Here is a 21,599-nt window from a genome sequence, read left to right as displayed (position 1 = left end):
CACCTTCCTCAGTACTCAAAAGGAGTAAGCAAGTCATTATAGGAAGAACAAACAAACAAAAGAAACAAGAGAATCTTTGAATAGAGTTTAGATATTCTTAAAGCCCGAGACATATCAAGAAATAAGGATCTTATCAAGAATAGTACCTCCGTTTTAGTACTCGACAAAGTAGAAGATAAGCTTGAGGTTATCTGAGATAACTTGGACAGTGCACTTGGTTGATGCCACTGTCGGAAGCTGGAGAAATTTCTTGAATAGTTCCATCACATCTTTATCATGGGGTGTCTTGTAGTACAGTATCACTTGTTCAAGATCCGGCATTGTCTCTATGAATTGCCTGACTTGCTCTACCTGCTCTTCTATGCCTTCATCAATTTCATCACAAGATTCACCATCTTCATCCTCATCCTCATCCTCAGCCTCATCCTCCTCATCATCAACACATATTTCACCAAACTTCAATATCTTTATAACCTTCACCGGGCTTGATGACAGGCAAGAACGAGTCTCCCACCCACTACGATATGCACAAGCACCCATCCTCATCGTGACATCTATTTGTAAATTTGTGATGTAGTCCCTGAAACGTATATAAAGAAATCAGTTTCAAAAACCTAAGCGTGTCTTAAAAAACATGGCAGCTGTTGATATAAAGGGGGGGGTGTGTGTGTATAGTATATGGTACTACTTCGAAGACAAGGGTTTCTAGATGAGGACAATGGTACTACTTCGAAAACAACAAATATCAAATCAACTCAAGCCATAAGAAGAGTAAGTAACGAACAAAAGATGGGACTGACCTCAAGAGTGTCATTAGACAAGTAGAGGATCTTGACATTGCATATTCGGGTGAGAAGATTTGTGACATTAATCTTGTCCTTGGATTCCAAAAAAGAGTCCGTCATATACAATGGCATATAGATCTGATCAGATGTCACTCGAAGTCCGAGACTAGCTTCAACAAGCGAATCAAAGCGCACTTGTTGATACTTGTCAGCAATAGTATCAGAATATTCTAGATAGACCAGATGTGGATTATCAAGTGACAATGACACGTAATCAGTATCTTCATCAAATCTTTTGGACCGACAAAACTTCATTCTCTTGAGGGTTGGGATAGACACGGTCACGGAGAAAGGTTCTACACTAACCCAAGGATCGTCCCACATCAAATTAACCAGCAATAGTTCTTCGAGAGCGTGACATCAAGAAAGAAGCTTGTTAAACATACCTGTATCGATCCGAAAATAACAAGATGTAGTGTCTTAAGATTCGGAAGAGAAACACCACGTTTCACCTTAGTGCTGACACCATCCTCAAACTGTATCTTCAGCCTAACTAATGTCTTGCTCACAAAGATACCTAGTGGCAGCGTATAAAAAGAGTCCATACCATCCCAAGAACTCGGAACGTATAGATCGATATCTAGCAGACCACGTTTCAACACTTTGATTATCCAATCCATGGGCATTGGTGTCCCATAGTTTTTGGTCCCCCAAATTTAATATTATTATTTTGAAAGTTTCTTGTTTTTAGTATCAGCATTGGTGTCCCATAGTTTTTGGTCCCTCATATAAAATAATAATATTTTGAATCCAAATCAATCCTCCTTACAAGTTAAGTCCTAAATCAATGCAACAAACTCACAATACGGTAAAGAAAATGGAGAAGCAGAAGTAAGTCTAGTCCCCGTATGGTAACATTTGATGCACATGGCATGGCAACAGTTGGGCAACACCATCTTCGTGCATGGCTCTAAGCATATCCCGCATTCGTCTTCTCTTTCCAAGTCAATGCTATTCATGAATCTGCTGCCTTCAATGTCATACTGCTGCTGACTTTGGATTCGGATACCACATGCTTTCTTTGGTAAGTCAGCAAAGTTGATATGAAGTCAGGCCGTACCTGGATAGATTCCACCGCCCATCAGGCCGTACCTGTACAAGACAAAGAAGACACCTATAAAACAAACAAGCCAAGAGAAAAGGGGGAAAAACTATCAGGGAATCTACCCATCTACACACACCTAATTCTAAAGCATATTTTCAAAAATGTCGTGCAGTATTAACGAATATGTGGCTATGAAACTCAAGCATTTCCATGGTCGAAGGACCAGCCCATCACAATTAGCTAAAATGGCAACACAATAAATAGCTTGTCCAACACAGATCAACAACTATGCTATCGATTCAGCAATTAGGAAACAACATTCACGGTGAAATAGCTTGTCCCCAAGAAACAATTCGAAAGAAATGGATATAATCAGAATTTTTGAATCGATTGGCTAACCTGCTGAGAAATCGATTCGTGAGCGACCAAGAAAAAGACGCAGAGAACAGAGAAATCGACCAAGGAAAAGACACAGTATTAACGAATATGTGGCTATGAAATCTATTCGTGAGCAGCCCATCACAATCGATTTGTAATCCTTGTAGAGAACAGAGAATCCGATAAAAGACGCAGTCCGATAATCCATTCTTCTTCTTCTTTCCTTCTCTTCTCAAATCTTTTTTTTTTTTTGCTTTAGAGAAGAAGAGAAGACCAAACGCCGCCACGTGTGCTGAGGGACGCATAAAAATTGTCCCGTTTTAAGGAACGTTTCTTCGTAAAATATTTGATTTCGATTTAAATTAATTGGTTTAATTATGTGGGACGGACGAAGGACGGTGCGATGCACATGCTCTTATATTCATCGACGAACATTTTTACACTTGAGGTGGAATCTTGTCAACGGAGCATTTTCTTGCAAAGCCAACACAGTATCCACAAAAGCCATAAAACTCTTACTTTCTGGAGGAGGGTGGAGATGGATGGAGTCATCAAACTCAAGATTTGGTACAAAAGCAAGCAAAGGCTTCCATCTTTTGGCTAGAACACTAGTTGAGGCAGCTTCTTTAGTTGGAAGAAAGGTTAAGATGTGACAAAGCATTGCGTCTGGTAAACCGCTGATTATATCTCTACAACCACCAATTTTGTTCTTTTCATTTTTCATTTTGTGACAGAGACACTACTTACAACCTGAACATGATACATGACACTCCGGTAAGAAATAGATTCCAAGTTTCAACCGAAAAGGAAGAAGGCTACGAAACAATAAGTACCCACAAAACTAAAATCGTTAAAGGTAAATCAGACATGAACAGTTAAATCATAAGAAGAAAATGGAGAAAACTTACTAGGGCTGCTCTGTGAGGTTTCTTATCATAGAGACAAGTGACGACGTTTGGCTTTCTCTTTGTGTGTCAAGTCTCCACATTTATCTCTCAAGAGTGACATAAATAAATCAATTTATTTGAACAGTAATGTGACTCCAAAAACAAAAAGTACAATTCACCTTTCAATATAAATTTAATTTTCCAATTTTAAATTAAAAACAGTAATGTGACCATAGTAACTTAATGAGACCTCCACTACAACTTTCAAAAATGTTACTTACCAAAAAAAAAAAACACTTTTAATTTGTTATATATTGTGAAAGTTTATAAGCAGATTATAAAACAGAATTCTGTAAAATACAAAATAGTTCAAAATATCCTTCTTATTTATTGTATTATTTTTTTATTCAAAACTTTTCAAATATATTCAGTTGCATTTGAGATTTAGGATTAACAAATATCTTTTGAAATTAAAAATAATTAAAAATTTCTGATTTCATCTACAACGCACACATGATTGTACCATGCAAATGCAAGCAAAATAAAATACAACTACAAAGAAACACTTGGGACGTCTAAGTGTCTAACACATTACACAGACATACATTACATATATGATATATTTATCTTCACTTTTTAATTATATAGTTGATTTCAGATCAGAGAGCTCGACTACAGACAGAGGAATGAGCAAAAGAAAGACTCAAAAAATAAAACTCATTGCAAAAAAGAACTATCATGTAAATGCTGCCACAAAATTTGACGGCATTAACCATTTGGAGTTGAAAAAAGCTATATATAGTGGATGGTGAAGTCAAGCAAATCTAGTCTATCATTTGGTTTGCTAACTTTTTTCAACATACACGCAGAAAATATATAGTCAAAACAAAATATGATATTACCATAAGCCAAAAGGGGAAACCATAAATTAAACACAAGAGTCATTAAGGGAAATAAAACCAAAAAAAAAAAAAAAAAAGAGAAAAGAAAAGAGAGTTGTCAAATAAAGAAACAAACGGCATAAGCAAAGAGAATCATAGGATCTTTCAGCAACTACACAAACTTGTAGCTTGAAAAAAAAGATCTTCTAAAGACAAGGACCACGGCCCATTTAGTCGGAAGTATTATATGATAGGCTGAGGTTATCAGAGAATACTTGGATTTTGCAGTTGGGTGAAGCTACTTTGGGAAGATTCTGAAGTTTCTTGAATACTTTCATCATTACATCTTCTTCATTTGATAAAAGAAAGCGCATTTTCACTTGCTCAAGATTCGGCATTGTCTCTAGGAAGTACTTGACATACTCTATCTTCTCCCTTAAGCAATGAACAAGTCCACCATTTTCATCATCATCGTCATCGTCTGATAAGGTCGTGAGCATGCGTACTATGTTATTATCATCTTCGTCGTCATCATTGTCATCAAGAATTTCACCAAAGTTAAGTATCTCTATAACCTTGACCGGACTTGATGACAGGCAAGTACGAGCAACCACTTCCGTATACTCAATAAAACACTTGCATAAGCACCCGTCCTCATCCTCACATCTTTCTGTGTATATATGATGCAGTCCCTGAAACAAAACAAAAAAGGAAATAGTTTTAAAATCTAAATGTGTGTTGAGCAACGTGGCATGGTTGTTGATATAAAGGATTGTGTATATGGTACTTTGAAGACGAGGGTTTCTAGATTTGGACAACTCTTGAGTAAAGCTGGCAATGGTTTCCATAGTACTTCGGTTTCTGGTTTAGTCTCGATAGTTAAACGAGTGAGGCTGTTGAATATTGGTATTGTATCACGGCAGCAACCAAGTACCTGAAAAAAAACAAAATAGAAAAACAAATCAACTCAAGCCTTATATATTGCTACGACTAATCAATATCCAGGTTGTTTTTATTTCTGATTCTGAGTAGCATTATATTAACAAAAGGTTAAGAGAAAGATGAATGGAACTGACCTGAAGCATGTCAGGAGTCAAGTGGAGGATCTTGACATTGAGTATTCCGTTGAGAAAATTTGTTACATTAGACTTTTCACTGGATATCAAATAATTCTCACATTCATACCATTGGAAATAGGACTGGTCTGGTGTAAGTCGAAGTCCGATGGTAGCTTCAACAAGCGAACCAAAACTCACTTGTTGATACCTATCCGCAATAGTATCAAAATATTCCATGTAGACCAGATTTGGATTATCAAATGACAAGGACACGGTTTTGTTAGCATCATCATATTGTTCATAGCGACAAAATTTGAGTCTCTTGAGGGTTGGGATAGATATGAACACAACATCATGTTCCAAATACTTAGTCCACATCAAATTAGTCAGCACTAATTCTTCGAGCGCATGACAGCCAGAGAGAAGCTTGTTAAACATACTCGTTGCTATCTTGAAATAATTAAGATGGAGAGTCTTAAGCTTCGGAAGAGAAACATCACCTTTCACACTAATGTTGACGCCATGTTCAAATATGATTGTCAGCCTAACCAGTGTCTTGCTTACAAACATCTCTGGAGGCAGAGGATTAAATTTCGGGTACTCAAAATTTTCCCAATGCGAAGACATGCTTAGATGAATATCTGATACACCACGTCTCAACACTTTTGGTACCCAATCCAGCACCCACAGTTCATTGACAACATCACTACCTACAAGTTGGAATCTCTTGATCGGAGCATTCCCTTGCAAAGCCAATACACGATCCACAAAATGCATAAAACTTGTACCATTCGTTCTCTTTTCTTCATAACTCATTGGGGGGTTGCGACAGTTGGAGTCATCTAAGTCAAGACTTGGTACATCAACAAACAGAGGCTTCCACTTTTTGGCAAGAACAGAAGTCGAAACAGCTTCTTTTGTTGGAAGAAAGGATAAGATGTGACATATCAGTGGGTCTGGTAAATCACTGATCCTATCCTTATTTTCCGATTCCATTTTCTGACACACCAATCAACACTTACAGTGAGGTCACAATACCACTTTGTACGTAATATCAGTTAAGAATTTTGTATGTTAAGTTTTGCTTTCTTAGACCATCTCCATTGCTTATACTATAGGTGTCTTAAAGCAATATTTTTAATATAATTTTAAGACTCCCAAGAGAAGAAAAGAGTGATTTAGGTCATCTTTATCAGTCATACTTGGTGAGTGTCTACTAATTTAAAAAAAAAATTAAGAAAAATAGGAAAGAGAGTGTGATAGTGTCTCTGCATAAATATATTAAGACACACTCAGACCCTATTTCGTGGTATTACCGATAAGACACACTCAGACCCTATTTCGTGGTATTACCGATGGGAATGGTTTTAGGAAGACGATAAAAACATCTCTTAAGACATTTCCTATCCACATGTCATTTTTTATTGGTTTTCATTTAATTACAATTCATCATTTATTTTTTAAATCTAAATAAAGACACTCCAGTTCTATCACCAATAAAGATACTCTTACGTATTAAATAAAATATGATTTTAAAAAATATTTAAAAAAAAAAATGCTTAGAAGATCCACCACAACCAAAAACTAGGATGGGATGATCAAATTATTTTTATATGATTAAAATGTTTTAGACAAGATATGATATAATTCATACCCAAAAATATGATATAATAGAAAAAACAGATATGAAGTCCGACTGCAAAAAAATAAAGTATTTGGAGCTCATAGATCCGGATTCGGATATATAGATTTAAAGTTACGATATACATATTCAGATCAGATCCGCTTTTATATAAAAATAATTCAATTATTTGTATACAAATTATATATATTTAATCAAAATAGTAGAATTGCTTAAAATATGACATATCACAAACACATAAACTATATCTTGAAAACCCATGCGTATTTTTAAGAAGCACTATGTCTTAAATATTTTTAAATTGTTTTAAAATATTTTTTATTAGATTTTATTTTAAAAAATAATTACAAGATTCATAGCTACTTTTGTCTGGATCTAGATACACGTGGATATTTGTGGATCCGAATCTCGATAATTGTTTCACGGATCCGACAGATCCAAACTCGGGTATATCAAAATTTTAAAGTATCTACTATTTAATATATGCTCGGCCCTATTCAGAACCCAGAAAACAAAAACAAATATTTTAATTTGAGAATTTGAAAAAGTTCGATAATATGCGATTTTTACCTTTTTCAAGTCAAATACCGATACCCCTTCTCGAGATTATTGAGGACTTTTCTCGAACGCCTTCGCTATATCTTTTGGTTGTTTTGAAAAATACGGACAAGAAAATATAAGAGGCAGAGCAAATAGATTTAATTAAGATTATGTTTTAATTTGAAAATTTGAAGGAGTTAGATGATATGAGATTTTTATCTCTTTCGAGTAAAGTACTGATACCTCGTCTCGAGATTATTGAGAGTTTTTCTCGAACGCCGTCGCCATATCTTTTGGTTGTTTTACAAGACAAATGTAAGAAAAAATAAGAGGCGGAGCGAATAGATTTAATTAAGATTATGTTTAAGATTAGTAGAGGTGTATATTTATATAAGAGGAGCAAAAAAATTTGAGTTATAGGGTTTATTCATAAGATTTATTTCCTTACTTTGATAAGTCTTTCAAAACAATTATTTTGCATTGACTGGATATTTTTGTAAATACAGTACCTTGGTTTAATAAAATCTGGAAAAAATAACAAAAGATAAAATATTGAAATTTCATCAAAAATATTGTGAAAATATGTTGAATACATATTAATTCTGAAATTAAAACCTGAACATATTCTAATAATTATGTATATGAATAAATTTGTTAGAAATATTTTAAAAATAAAAAATAAATAAATAACATTAGTCAGAAATTTTTATTTTAAAGTTATTTGTATTAGGCAATCATTTTCAAAAAGGCCCCAGTTAATCATAACCAACTATTTCTTTTGACAATTGTTCTAAAAAGTGGGCTAGGCGGCCGTCTAGGCGCTAGGCACTCATCCAACGCCTAAACAACCACCTAGACCATCTAAAATCACATATGTTCTATTTTAATATATTCTCTAAGTTTAAATCTTTTTTTTGTTGGGAGCAAGGTGTCTTTGGTGGAGTCCATCTCCACTTCATTCGGAGTTAGCCGCGAATAATGTGGACTCTTTTGTCAGCGCTATGAAACGGATTGTGCTGAGCTAGTCGCGATGGTCCAAGCCCCTGAAGATTGGTTAGTGTTTTTTAACCTGTTGGATGAGTTCAGTCTGCTCAAGGAGTCGTTTCCACTCTTATCCCTCTCTCGGATTCCACGTGCGTCAAACTTGAAAACGGATTATCTTGTTCGTACTTCGCGTAAGATCTGCGAGACTTGTAAATAGCTAAGGGGAAAAATGTTTGTTTTGTTTTGTTTTTAGGATTATAAATAAAAATGCAAGAAAAAAACGATGAAAATTATAAGATTAAAAAACATTGGGTCATAGGGTATTTCAGAGATCAATGACTAATGAGAAAAAAAAAATTCAATAATTAAGAACTGTTCTAGAACATGAACACAATAATAGACTAACCCTCTATCAACGCATTAGAAGCTAAATTTTGACTATTAGTTTGCTAAACTTTCATTTGCAACCTCATAGCCAAATTTGCACAATCAAGTTCATAAAGTTCACAATACGTCCTAAAATTAACTTTCATTAACTTTTGCTGGCTAGAAATACATTGCTCAATTCATTAGTTCATGCATTCTATTGAATACTTTTGATGCATAGAAAAACCTAGAATCTAGAACAAGGTGATCAGTCCTATTCTAGCATTAAGAGCATCTGAATCAAAGAACCTAAAGATTAAGAACTCTAAATAACAATCAAAACATCAATGCATTGAATCCCCTAATTAGAACCCTAAAACCTAGTCCTGGGCGTTCGGGTATTCGGTTCGGTTCCAGATATATCCTGATATATCATGGTTTTTGTGGTTTTTAACCATGATATAAAGAGTCTTTTAGTGTCTTTTCATTTGTTTCTAGATTGTTTTTGAGTCTTTACAGGTTTTTAGCATGGAAGGAGCAAAATGGAGCAATTTGGATTGTTTTGGAGCATAAATCTTGAAGAATCAATTTGGTCTCGGATGAAAGCAGGAGCATCGACCGACACCAAGATAGGAGGCATCGATCGACACTCATCTCTGCCGACTCAAGACCCAAGTTTTGGAAAATTTACAAATCTGCCCCAAAGTTTTCCATATTTGCAACATAAGTCCCTGACGTGTTTTAGGACATATATATATAGTTTTTAGGTTTTCCAAACCCTCAAGTTTTTATTCTACCAAGTTTTATTTTTTCTGCAACCCTGAGAGATTTTTGAGAGCTTTGGAGAGAGAGAGATCTGCTTTGAGAGAAGAATTTCTTGAACTCCTTATTACTCTTTTTAATTTCAATTGCTTATTATTCAGAATCATGTCTTGTTCTTCAATGATTATGTCTGAGTAGTTTGCTTGTTAGGTTTAGGGTTTTTCACAGGGATTTTATGATTTATTAGATCTGATTATTTAGGATTCATTATCTATCTAGATCTTCATCTTAGGTTGTTCTTCATATTAATCCTTGATTGGCCATCTAGAATTAATACCCTAGGAAAATAAATTGATATGAGAATATAATTGATTTTCCTGACAAAAACCTTTTGATGAGCAAAATTATTTCTTGCAAAGAGATTTGATTTAATAATTTTGTGAACAATCTAAACCTGTTTTTATTGCTGATTTATTACCTAGAATTTTACAAAGAGATTTGGATTTTCTGGTTTTAAATTTAGATATTATTTGCAGTGAGAACTGATTTAATTTACAAAAGTGTTTAGAGTTCTAGATCTGTTCTTAATTGTTTGAATCCTAATTTATTGATTGATTTAATATTTCATAATTTCCTGAGAAATTCCCTAATCCTAGCTTTTTGATCCATTGAATTTACAACAGTCTTTAATTTAATATTTTGCATTGCTTTTATTTTAATTTAATTTAATCTGTTTAGCATAATTGAAAAACTCTATAATTTATTGTGTAGTCTTGAGTCCTTGTGGAATTCGACCCCTAAGTACTGCATTGATCTCTTAATTTGAGAGAGTAGCTCTAGGGTTTAATTTGAGCATATCATATCCATTCGGTTCCGGATAGTTCGGATATAGAGGTTTAGGATCCATTCGGTTAATTTACTATTTCGGTTCGGGTTTGGTTCGGTTTCGGTTCCGGGTATCCAAAACAGTGTAATATATTTTTAAAAAAATATTATTTAAATAAAACTTGATTATAATTTAACAAATATATCTAAAAACTTCCAAATATTTGGTTTATTTAAAATATTTTGGTATTTTGGTCTAAATATATATGATATTGGTGTGGTTTTTTAGTTTAATTTTATTACGTTATATATTTTAACATGTATTAGAATGTCAAAACTTCAACGTAGTGCAGTGGCCACTTTGCACGGTCAAGTTTGCAGGGGACTCAAGTTCGATTCTTGGCTAAAACATAATTTTTATATGAGTTCGGTTTGATTCGGATAACCGAATGGATATCGGTTCGGTTCGGTTAATAACCGATATCTATGGGTAATTGAAACACTATCCAATCGGTTATTATCTACTAACCATACTCGAACCGGAACCGAAATTTCGGTTCGGTCCGTTCGGTTCCGGTTATTTGCCCAGGACTACTAAAACCTAATAAAGAGACTACTAACACATATTGAATTGAACAACACAAAGAGATAAAAGAAGACATAATAGACTAATGAAATGAAAATGAAAAGAGTTTAGAAATCTTCTCCAAAGGGTTGAAGATGATGAATCTCTAATCTCCTGAAATGGCTTGTAAAGGTATCAATTGCAGAAAAACTCAAAAATAGAACGTACTGCTAATTAGGCCTTTGAGGTATTTATACCCATTATTAAAATAAAAGAAATAATATAAAAATGAAAATAGAAAAAATCAGAAAAAATAAATAAGTTTCTGGATCGCATGTATAAAGAAAACAGACTTCACCAGACTTCTCCATACTTCAACAGACTTGCCTACATACTTCACCTGATTTTTGTACATATTACACCAGACTTCAGCCAAAGTGTCGAAGATGATGAATCTCTAATCTCCTGAAATGGCTTACAAAGGTATCAAATGCAGAAAAACTCGAAAAAATAGAACGTCCTGCTAATTAGGTCTTTGAGGTATTTATACCCATTATTAAAAATTTTTAAAAAAAAATAGAAAAAAATCAGAAAAAGAAATAAGTTTCTCAATTTCAGGTATAAAGACAACAGACTTCACCAGACTTCTCCATGCTTCAACAGACTTGTCTATAGACTTCATCAGACTTCTCCAGACTTCAGTAGACTTTTGTACAGACATCACCAGACTTCTTCAGACTTGTCTACAGACTTTACCAGACTTGTCTACAGATTTCCCTAGACTTCACTACAGCCTTCGCTAGAGTTGTCTACAAACTTCACCAGACTTCTCCAGACTTCTGATTTAGTTCAACTTAGAGATGTCCACAAGTCACTTCCTGCTTTTTTACTCCGGTTAAGCTCGAATCCAACCAAAAGACTCGAAATCTAGCATATCGTCTCCACACCTATTCACAACTCAAGAAAAGACCAATAAGACAAAAAGACGGACAAATATGGAACAAATGAGTCAAAACGAATACTAAATGAAGGAAAAACACCAAAAACACAATACATCACTTATCTCTGAAACTTCTTTTGTAAACACTATCCTTCCGGTTTGGGCTACCAACTGTGGGATTCTCTTTTAATTTAATGTTTGGTTGACTAAGTTTTAACTTTTAACTACGTATATTTAAATTTAAAATTTTTACATCCATATACATAATTATAAATATCTATATATTGTTGATACAAATTAAATAAATATTTATTTTCTAATTTTCGTTTATGATTGATTACTTTTATTTATCTAACATATATTTTTACATAATTTTTTGTCTATAACATTATACATATAATGTTTTATGTTGAAAAATGCCTAAATCTCCTAGACTCCGATTAGGCATTCTAAACATCAGGTGTTGGTCATCAATCAGTTACCGCCTACCACTTTCTTGAACATTCAGATACTTTATAGGATATAAGTATATCAATTCGTGAAATGTAATTTAGTAATCAACTATATTAAAATTTTATAGATTTGGATTAATAATATTTTATTAATTTATAGAGATTAATTTATCGATATATTAATTGGTTCGAAAAATCAGTTCAAGACCGGAAATTTGTGTTGAAACAAATTCATCGTAAACTTTGTCAAAATGTATTAATTCCATTTGAAATAAAATTTACTATTAACAAATACATTTTTGAAAGAAATATTAAAAATTTGTGATTTAGCTTCTTTTGTCATAAAAATCTATGATTTTGTTTCAAAATGCACAGAAGTAATTGGGAAATTATACAATATTGTACCATGTAAATGGAAAAGCATAAACAAACAACAATTGAGAAGAAACTAGGAGTCTTATTAATAATATATATGTTAATTAATGGGACAGTATCACACAAAGCCAAGATCGATGCTTAGTTGAAGGAGACTTCATAACTACATTAACTAACCAAAAACACTTGACTTTGGTGTAAAAGAAGTAGTAAAAAGAAATCTAAGAACTGCAGTTTACCATTAGAAATATAAAACTAAAGTTGGCACAAGATTGACAGCATTAGCCATTAGGAGTTGAATAAGCAATGTACTACAGGGCAGGCGAAGAAAATGTAGTTTATACCCACAAACCTGGTAAACCTTGACTACAAATTATGAGCTTTGAGCAAGAGATTTGGAGACAAAAGCGGCTATTGCTTTCAGAGCAACATCTTCGACTTCATCTTGTGTCAACCCCTTTGTTTCAAGGTGTTTCTTCCCAATCTTGAAGGAGTGATCTCCACCATCAATCACATGCAGCTCAGTCACAGCTTTCATTTCGTTACAAACAGCTTCAAGCTTATCCAGAGGACACATAGGATCTTTGCTACCCTTTAGACAATCCAAAATATCCAATCATTTCCTTAATCAATCCATGTGCAAAATAGAGTTTTGTTGCTTACGCATAGAAGAATACCTGAACAAACATCACTGGGACTCCCATTTCCAGCAAGGTCTCGTCTCTTATCACACCTTTAGCGCCCTAAGAAAACAACGTATATCATACAACTGGTCATTCATACACTATGGATAGTCATGGTCATTAAGTGCAAACCTTAAGTGGATATCCTAAACATATCACAGCTGAAACTGTAATATCTTCATTCACAGCTGAAACCATACAGCTTACCCTGCAAGTGATAATAAGGGTCACACTCAACACCGAAACGTAAAAAAAACGTGTGGGTGACTGGGAGGGGGAGAAACGAAATGGTACCTAGAACCCATTGATTTGCCAGCTAATATCAAAGGATGACCAGGGAATTTAGCAGCAGTTTCTTTAACAACATCCAAATGAAACTCAATCAATTTTTCAGCTTTAGGAGCAACTCCTCTTTTCCCACCAGCAAGATCTACGCATCAAGTCCGCAATCACTTTATGCTTACAAGTACCATCACTATTATCAAATTTAACGATTCAGACCAAAAAAAAAAATCACTTACAAGGGTAGTCAAATGTGACCACTTCAACAGCTGCTAATGACTTCTTTAACATTTCCTTCCATCTAAAGCAAACCCACCAACAAATATAGATAAAAATTCAAACCCAATATGTGTATGAATCACTCAGACACGAGTGAGCGATTAAACTCAGAAGAAGTACCTAATCATCCAGTCGGAAGAAGAGGGAGCACCGGCACCGTGAGCTAATACAACGACTGGCGAACATGGAATTTTTGATTTATCAGCACATGATTCTTGATACACCTTTCTTCTTTTCCTCCGTGAAGTCATGGAGAAACCTAGAAATCTCAGTCAGACGAACAGCCTCAAAATCCCTAAGAAAATGGGTGTACAGGATTTGAGTTTCTCGCGCCAAACTAATTGGGCCAATAAATAATGCTCAGTCCATTAATATTTGGGCTTCCAGACCAAAACAGGCTCAAACTTATTAAAAATACAATTTTTATCGACTTTTAAAAAAATAATTTTTGTTAATAAATAGTTAACACCGTTTATCATCGATACCTCATAGTTCAGAATTCCTTCTTCACACAACAATGGCCTCGCTCCCCGTTACCGTTACCGTCACCGTTCTTCTGTTCACGTTGGCTCTCTCCGTCGCTTCCTCCAAGCCGGGAAATGACATCAACGACGAACCCTTAACCACTGTATCAGCCGAACCCGACCCAGATTCCACAAAACCAACCCTTCCCGGATCCGACGAGGTCACAGTGCCGGTGAGTTTCGTCAATTTCCATCCGATCAACCGTCATTTTCCTAGACGTCCGTTAACGACGACGGAACCTTTCAAACGCCGTCCGTGCCACGAGCTGTGGGGACGTGGCCTTCAAATCTCTTACGGCAACGACATGATCTTGTCCGGCGAAGATGAGAAGGCAGCAGGTACAACAGACGTCGTCGTTGCGGATATCTCGGCGATTAAGATCTTAGTCGGCTCGGAGGAGGATGATGGGTCCAAGAAGGCGAAGGTGAAATTGGTAAAGCGCAAAGAAGAAGATGAGAGAGACTATTACAAGAGAAAGATTCGCAAGTTTCTCAACCATTTGGTCTGAATGAAGAAGATGAACAATTACAAGACTCGAGTTTGTGTTAGAATCTAAGATATGATTAAATAAATAGCATGCACTATGTTCATATGATCTGAAAATGCTGATGATGTATTTTGTTTATATATATCAGTATCAGTAGAAGATGTTTTTGTAAACCTTTTTATTCTATAGATTGATGATACCAGTCTATATAGATTAATCGTCCCAAGTGTTGTTGACTGCAGAGGTATATGTGGCAATGGTGATGAAAGAAGATAGAATGAATAACTGATTTGATTGTGAATATTACAATAACTTACATTACTCTACATGGTCTCTTAGCTTTTGGAGTGTTAAGATTGGTTTTCGCAGGAACCACCTTGTTGGGTGGTTGCGGTTAGCTCAGGGCAAGGCGTGGGGTTGACCTTGTGGGCGGCTCCTACGACATCTGAGCATTTCCATATAGGAGGACTTTTTGTTCCGGTGAGTGTAACATTGGAGAAGCAGAGATTGGTGAAAGGTGAATCTTTTAATCCCTGGATCATGCCAGCACGCTCTACTTTGATTCCCCATACGTTCTTGATCGTTATGCCTCTTACAACGGGAAGAGCGGTCAGGTTGAATTTATCGTCTGGGTGATCTCCGGTGTCGCCAGAGATCTTAATCCCGGTTCGAACATTTTCCATGTAAACCCCAGAGATTGTGATTCCCTGGATGCTTCCTCCTCGGCCAGTGTTTGTCTTGATGTGGATGCCGATCCCCGAATTGTACAGAGTGATGTTTTCCACCGTGATATTTTGGATTCCGCCAGAGGTTTCGCTTCCGATGGCTATTCCAGCGAATCGTGAAGATCCGGTGATGCGGCGAATGGTGATATCTCGGCTTGAACGGTTGTAGGCAATGCCATACTCGTCCCAACCGCTCTTCACCGCAACAAGGTCATCACCAGTAGACATGTAGGAATCTTCTATACAGACGTTAGAGCTTGAATCTGTGGCAATTAGTTAGCACATCAGTCATGATTTGAAACGAAAGAAAAATGTGATCAAGTGCAAGGGAAACTGATAAAAACCTGGATCAATTCCATCGGTGTTGTAGGAATCAGTTGGAGCAAGAATGGTAACGTGATGAACAACAACACCACTGTAAGAAAAGAGGTAGTAAGTACTAATCACCAAGTGCATATTCAAGTTCATGAGAGATGCTTACAAAGAGAGAAAGATTGCAAACCTGCAATAAACCGGATGAACTGTCCAGAAAGGGGAGTTCTGAAGAACAACATGAGAGATGACGATGTTTGTTGAGTTCTTGAATTCAATGAGTCCCGGTCTTGTAAACTTCAGAGTTCTACTTCTATACATGTTCCACCAAGGTTCTCCTTGGCCATCAATCGTCCCATTTCTGCCTAGCAAACGGCATTAACACACAAACGAGTTCTCATTTTCAGCAACAAAACAATCTGATTTCAGAAGTTACATTTTCGACATTCTAAGCTGACGACCAACCTCACCTGTAATAACAACATCATTGAGTCCGTCTCCATGGATAAAGCTGATATATCTTCGTCCAGGGCGCTCTCGTCCTCTTCCATAAGACGGCAAAGGATCGGTCAAAGGCCATTTCTCCGTATCCTAAAAATAATAAAAACAAGCATTTTTCAGAAAGGCAATTCTATCCAATTCCAAATACAATCATGTATAGCAATGTTACAATGTTTTGACTCTTGAACCGGAGATATCAATATTAAAGATGGAACCACAGTAAAGAAGCTAATCTTCAAATAAACAAGATATACAATGATACAACAACAAGATCAAACAAACTACCTAAGAAAACTCAAAACCTTAATGCATATTTACAATGATACACACCTAAACGTAAATCCCCAAATACAATCACAGTTTCAAGATCAAACATCATTAGAGAACAATCAAACCAAACAATTCCACTGAATCAAGTATCTTCATAAGGTTAATTCGATTAAGAGCAATCACTCACCTGAAGGGCTTTAATAACCGCACCATCGGCGAGGTATAGAGTCATGTGACTCGTGAGATTGAAGCTCTGAGTCAGATACACACCACGAGGCACATACACAAGCGTTCCATTGCTACTGTTGGAGTTCCTTATCCGATCAATCGCCGCATTGAATGCGTTGGTGTTCAGGGTCTTTCCGTCACCGACAGCGCCAAAATCAGAAATCGATAACATCGCGGTCCTGTGTTTCATCGGGACTATACCAGAACACGTAATCGGAGTTCCGAGCGAGAGATGGTGACGCAAAACAGCAGAGAGGAAGAAGAGTACGAAAACAGAGATCGGAGGTCGAGAAATCTTCATATCTGAGATGAGAGCCTTTGCTAGTGTGAAAGAAGAAAGAGAGAGTAAAAAAGATCTAGCAGCTATAGCCTATAGGGAGAGAGAGAGAGAGAGAGAGAGAGAGTCAAAGCAAGAATTAATTAATGGCAAGGACAAGGAAGAAGAAAGCAAAAAAAAAACAGAGGGGATTAGAGGGGATTGTTAATTTACGTTATTCTCCTTCGGTTAGCTTTAAAGTTTAAATGGTCTGATAAGTAAATTTCGAATCTTTGGTAATTTAAATATCTTATAATATCAACTAATAAAGGACTAAATCTAATTTAACCAACCAACTAACCAAGGTTACCAAGGTTAGAAGCCTTTTTAGCCTTGAACCTATAAAAAAAAAAAAAAAAAAAAACCCCTTTAGGAAAGCTTTGTCTTTTTAGGGAAATAGTCAATTTAGTTTTGTTGGTTGACACTTTGGTTTTGGTTTACAAAGAAAAAAAAAAGGAACTTAAATTTACAATCCTTAATAGTTTTATTTCATGATAAATGATTTTCTAGAACTATATTATTTGTTACTAGGTAGTTGTATTATCATTACAATAGGAAGTGATCAAAAATCTTCTAATAATGATGTAAAAGATGATAAAAAAAAAATTATATTATTTTTTATAACATAGATGTCATTTTTTTAAAAAATATTTAATATAAATTTTGTTAAAGAAATATAAAACTAATATCATAAAGTAATGAAAATATCAATTGTCAAATTGTTTTGTAAGGATATATCTGATTTTTTTTTTTTTAATTTGTTTGAAAATTATCATAATGATATTTATTGTGGAATGAAATGAAGAACCGACAATAGTCTTTTTATTATTAATTTTATCTTTTACAAAGTAAAATGATAAAGTGGATTAAATTTATATTTCTGAATAATATATTTTCATATTATTCTAAAGATAATACAAAATATGTATGAAAGATCTACAATAAATACTTTAAATTTTTTTAGCAATTCAAAACCATACTTTTATGAACAACTATTGTCAAAGGCAAGGCTTGACAATAACTTGTTGTTATAATTATAGTCCTCAACATCATTAAAAATCGTTTAGTGATTATGGAAAATATAAGTCTCAATCCAAAACCTTAGCAAATTTGAAAATTAATTTGCAAGCACTTGGCATTTAGATTTTAGTAATTTATGATCAATTTCTGTTCATATATCTTTGTTGCTTAGGTGTTTGTAACACTTTCTTGAGAAAGTATATGTGATTTTTTTCTCAGATTTTGTGCTAGTATACATCCCCATTCAAACTAAACAAATCACTTTTTTTTCATCATTATCAATTTACTAGTTTCTTGGTTAATTTACTACATTCAGATCAAAATGACAAGAATGTTATGTGCCGAAAAAAGAAGAAGACAAGAATGGTATGTTAGCTATACTGTCTCCACCTCTTTCATCACCACCATTACATAAACTAGAGATGAGTAAGTATTAATTTCTCTCATCCATGCTTTTTATTTATGAACAAACATTATAGAAATTAATATTAAAATTTTCCAGATCAAGATTTTCGTCTATCAGTTATAGTAAGTTCAGCTATAGTATTGGCATATGAAACTAGATCCTCCTTTCCGGGCAGAGGCACTCAGGTTAAATGTTGAAACCAATCAGAAGGTTTACAATAATAGCAAATTGGTTGACTTGATTAGATTTGTAAGAAATATTCTTTCTCATGTCCGTCAAAATAATTCTGCTATACAGGTTCATCAATTTTGTAACTTTTTTATTAGCTCTCATCATGCAAAGACTTCTCAAGAAAATAAGAAATCTAGGTAATAATCAGATGAGATTTTGAAAACCAAGGTTTTCATATGCAATTGGAGATGCTAGAAGTTGTTATGAAAAGGTATAAAACGATATAAAAAACATAAGAAAAATCTATTATATTTTAAAGTTTTATCAGTATAGAAATACAAGGTTGATAAATGAAAAAAAAAAAATACTTACAAAATTTACCTTTTCAGAATTACAACACAAGTATTAGTTGACTATGAATACTCTCTGCTAATAACATTTTTAGTCCATAAGCCAAAATTATGTGTGGTGGTTAGAGTTGAATCAAAACTTCATATAGGCTAATAGATCGATCACTTAAAAAAAATAGGATTTTTGAATTATTACATTTTCTATTAACCCAATTATTAGAAAATACTCTCTCTATTCTTTCTTAATTTAATTTACAGGAAATATTGTTACAAAAAGATACATTTCAAAAACTTTTTCTGCATTTATTTAGTTATTAATGATGGATTATAAATTTTGAAAATAATTAAATATTATTGATTTAGAATTATAAATATTTATTAATAAAAATTATGTATTTCTTATCAGTTTAATTTCATCTTAATATATGTGAAAATTTTTTAAATAAATGAATAAAGATCAAAGCTAAACCGTAAATGTTCGGTAACCAAACCGTGTTCCAAAATTGGTTTTATGTTTTACTGCTTTTAACGTAAGAAAATAAAAAGAAACTTAGAAAGTGTTAAAACAAAAAGAGAAGTTGACTTCTCGTTGACTTCTCTCTCTGGTTCGGTTTCCAATGCAGAGTCGCTGGTTCTTCAATGGCCGTGCTTCCGCCCTGAATCCGCTGCTTCCCGCCGCTGGTGGTAACCTCAACCCCCCCCCCCCCCCCCTCCATCCCTCCGGACCCTCCTGACCCCCCCCCCCCCTCCTCAAATTCCCTTTCCCACTTCCCTCCCCTTTCCCCCTCTGTTTCACCCATTACAAGACTCTTGTCTCAAACTGCTCAAACTGCTGGGCCTAGTGATAGGAGTGTTGTTTGCATCACTGAAGTCTCCCCCAATACTACTGATGTTGAGATGCATCAGGTAGATCTCCCTGTTTCAGATCTTAGTCAAAACCCTAGATCTGGAACTACTGTTCCGGCAAACTTCACCGGATCTGAAAACTACACTGTTCTACCACCCAAATCAACTTCCCCCATCTTCACAAATAAGGCTTCTACCTCAAACCCACTGAGAACTAACCCACCTCCCTCCCAAACTAGCTATCCCATTGACCATCAACCTCCCCCTCCACCTTCCTTGACTCCTAACCCTTCCTTGACCACTACTGTGTCACGTGGAGCATCTACTTCGAGCAGGACTACTACAACTACTCCTCTCGGCGAAAAAGACAAACCAACGCTTGCTGAAAGACTGAAGCAGTCTACTAGCAGATCTCTTAAAAGACTAGCTCCAGTCTCCATTGCGGACTCTGGTCGACCCCGTATACACATTCCTGATGCGGTGTTTGAGAGAGGTGATGCGTTGCATAAGGATTTTATCATCTGTTCTTTCAATGGTAGGCCTCCCTCCTATCATCAAATCCAGAGTGTTCTGAATCACATATGGGGAAAAGGGAAACGTCTTGAGATCCATATGAATCACATGACCCGTTCAATGCTTGTAAGAATTCCTAATGATTATATTAGGCAGAAAGTTCTTGAAAAAGGTATATGGTATATAGGGGACTCAATGTTTCATACCTCACCATGGGCTCCTAACTACTCTTCTGAGACGCCTACACTTGCCTCCATCCCCATCTGGATTCATCTACTTGATATCCCCTTAGACCTGCGTACCACGGAAGGGATAAGTCTAATAGCTGGACTAGTAGGTGAGCCAAAAGAAACTGATCATTTCACCTTAAACTTGGTCAGCCTAAAGATATCTCATGCGAAGGTAATTGTGGATCTCACAAAACCCCTCCCTGATGTTGTGGAATACACAAGAGATAATGGTCAAGTAGTTGAAGTTAAGGTGACTTACCCATGGCTCCCCCCAACGTGCTCTTATTGTAAGGAACTGGGTCACATTGCAAAGAATTGTCTTCAGCTCCCTCCTCCTCAAGACTCTCAAAAGGTCACGATCCCTGGGTCAACAAACAAGGTAGAGAAGACGTCGGTTAGTGCAAAGAAAAAAGGAAAAGGCAAGATGACTACCTCTCTTACCGTCTCAAAAATGAGCTCTCTGGTGATTAATGAGGGAGGTCTCTCTGCTACTGTCTCCAAAAAGCAACCCTCAGACAACTCCCCCTCAATCAATTCCCACATCTAACCAATTTTCGTCACTATCCCCCCAACTACCAAAAGACCCTTCAACAATATATAACATGCCTTTACTCCCTGTCCCCACCATTTCAACCCACTCATCCAGCTCGAAAGTTACCCATCCTGTTCTTTTACCCCCCCCCCCCCAAAAGCCACACCCCAAAAAGCCACCCCACAAAAACCTACCCCACTTACTTTGTCTTCTTCTACTCATTGTCCTGACTCTCATACACAAATCTTAACTAATCAAAACCCTTCCCAACACTATATTGTGGGCCTTCCTGATTCAATCACCCATAATGGGCTCCAATATCCCCACTCCCCCCCTTCAGAACAACGCCAACCAACCTCCTTGAAACGTTCCCGGTCC

The 21,599-nt window shown here is 35.5% G+C and overlaps 4 protein-coding genes and 1 pseudogene across 5 annotated transcripts; 1 reads left to right on the top strand and 4 right to left on the bottom strand.

Annotated features, from left to right (window-relative positions):
• Positions 1–153: 153 nt before the first annotated feature.
• On the bottom strand, positions 154–2,992 carry LOC147933203 (putative F-box/LRR-repeat protein At5g41840 pseudogene; annotated as a pseudogene).
• A 1,069-nt stretch (positions 2,993–4,061) lies between these two features.
• Positions 4,062–7,635, bottom strand: LOC147933202 (putative F-box/LRR-repeat protein At5g41630). Its single transcript, XM_087479881.1, has 5 exons — positions 7,520–7,635; positions 7,307–7,377; positions 5,113–6,093; positions 4,824–4,970; positions 4,062–4,728 (listed from the first exon to the last, which is right to left on the bottom strand). The coding sequence occupies exons 3-5, from the start codon at positions 6,088–6,090 to the stop codon at positions 4,267–4,269; spliced, it is 1,587 nt and encodes a 528-aa protein (XP_087336007.1). The 5' UTR covers positions 6,091–6,093; positions 7,307–7,377; positions 7,520–7,635; the 3' UTR covers positions 4,062–4,266.
• Positions 7,636–12,765: 5,130 nt separating this feature from the next.
• Positions 12,766–14,414, bottom strand: LOC104730578 (uncharacterized). 2 transcript variants are annotated; one of them, XM_010449768.3, is made up of 7 exons: positions 14,275–14,414; positions 13,910–14,084; positions 13,750–13,811; positions 13,523–13,658; positions 13,361–13,436; positions 13,223–13,288; positions 12,766–13,137 (listed from the first exon to the last, which is right to left on the bottom strand). In XM_010449768.3, the coding sequence occupies exons 2-7, from the start codon at positions 14,038–14,040 to the stop codon at positions 12,919–12,921; spliced, it is 690 nt and encodes a 229-aa protein (XP_010448070.1). In that variant the 5' UTR covers positions 14,041–14,084; positions 14,275–14,414; the 3' UTR covers positions 12,766–12,918. The 2 variants fall into 2 exon arrangements, with proteins under 2 accessions (XP_010448070.1, XP_010448078.1); XM_010449776.3 differs by having other exon boundaries at positions 13,910–14,048; positions 14,275–14,406.
• LOC104754858 (uncharacterized) lies at positions 14,307–15,012 on the top strand. The gene has a single exon (XM_019236314.2). It carries the CDS (start codon positions 14,307–14,309, stop codon positions 14,820–14,822), a length of 516 nt encoding a protein of 171 aa, XP_019091859.1. The 3' UTR covers positions 14,823–15,012.
• LOC147933201 (putative polygalacturonase) lies at positions 14,965–17,517 on the bottom strand. Its single transcript, XM_087479281.1, has 5 exons — positions 16,797–17,517; positions 16,309–16,429; positions 16,029–16,203; positions 15,871–15,941; positions 14,965–15,789 (listed from the first exon to the last, which is right to left on the bottom strand). The coding sequence occupies exons 1-5, from the start codon at positions 17,136–17,138 to the stop codon at positions 15,152–15,154; spliced, it is 1,347 nt and encodes a 448-aa protein (XP_087335407.1). The 5' UTR covers positions 17,139–17,517; the 3' UTR covers positions 14,965–15,151.
• Positions 17,518–21,599: the final 4,082 nt, after the last annotated feature.

The sequence above is a fragment of the Camelina sativa genome, chromosome 12 (genome assembly GCF_030686135.1).
Source record: "Camelina sativa cultivar CO46 ecotype springtype chromosome 12, ASM3068613v1".
Lineage (NCBI taxonomy): Eukaryota > Viridiplantae > Streptophyta > Magnoliopsida > Brassicales > Brassicaceae > Camelina > Camelina sativa.
This window is presented reverse-complemented; position numbering and strand designations above follow the sequence as displayed.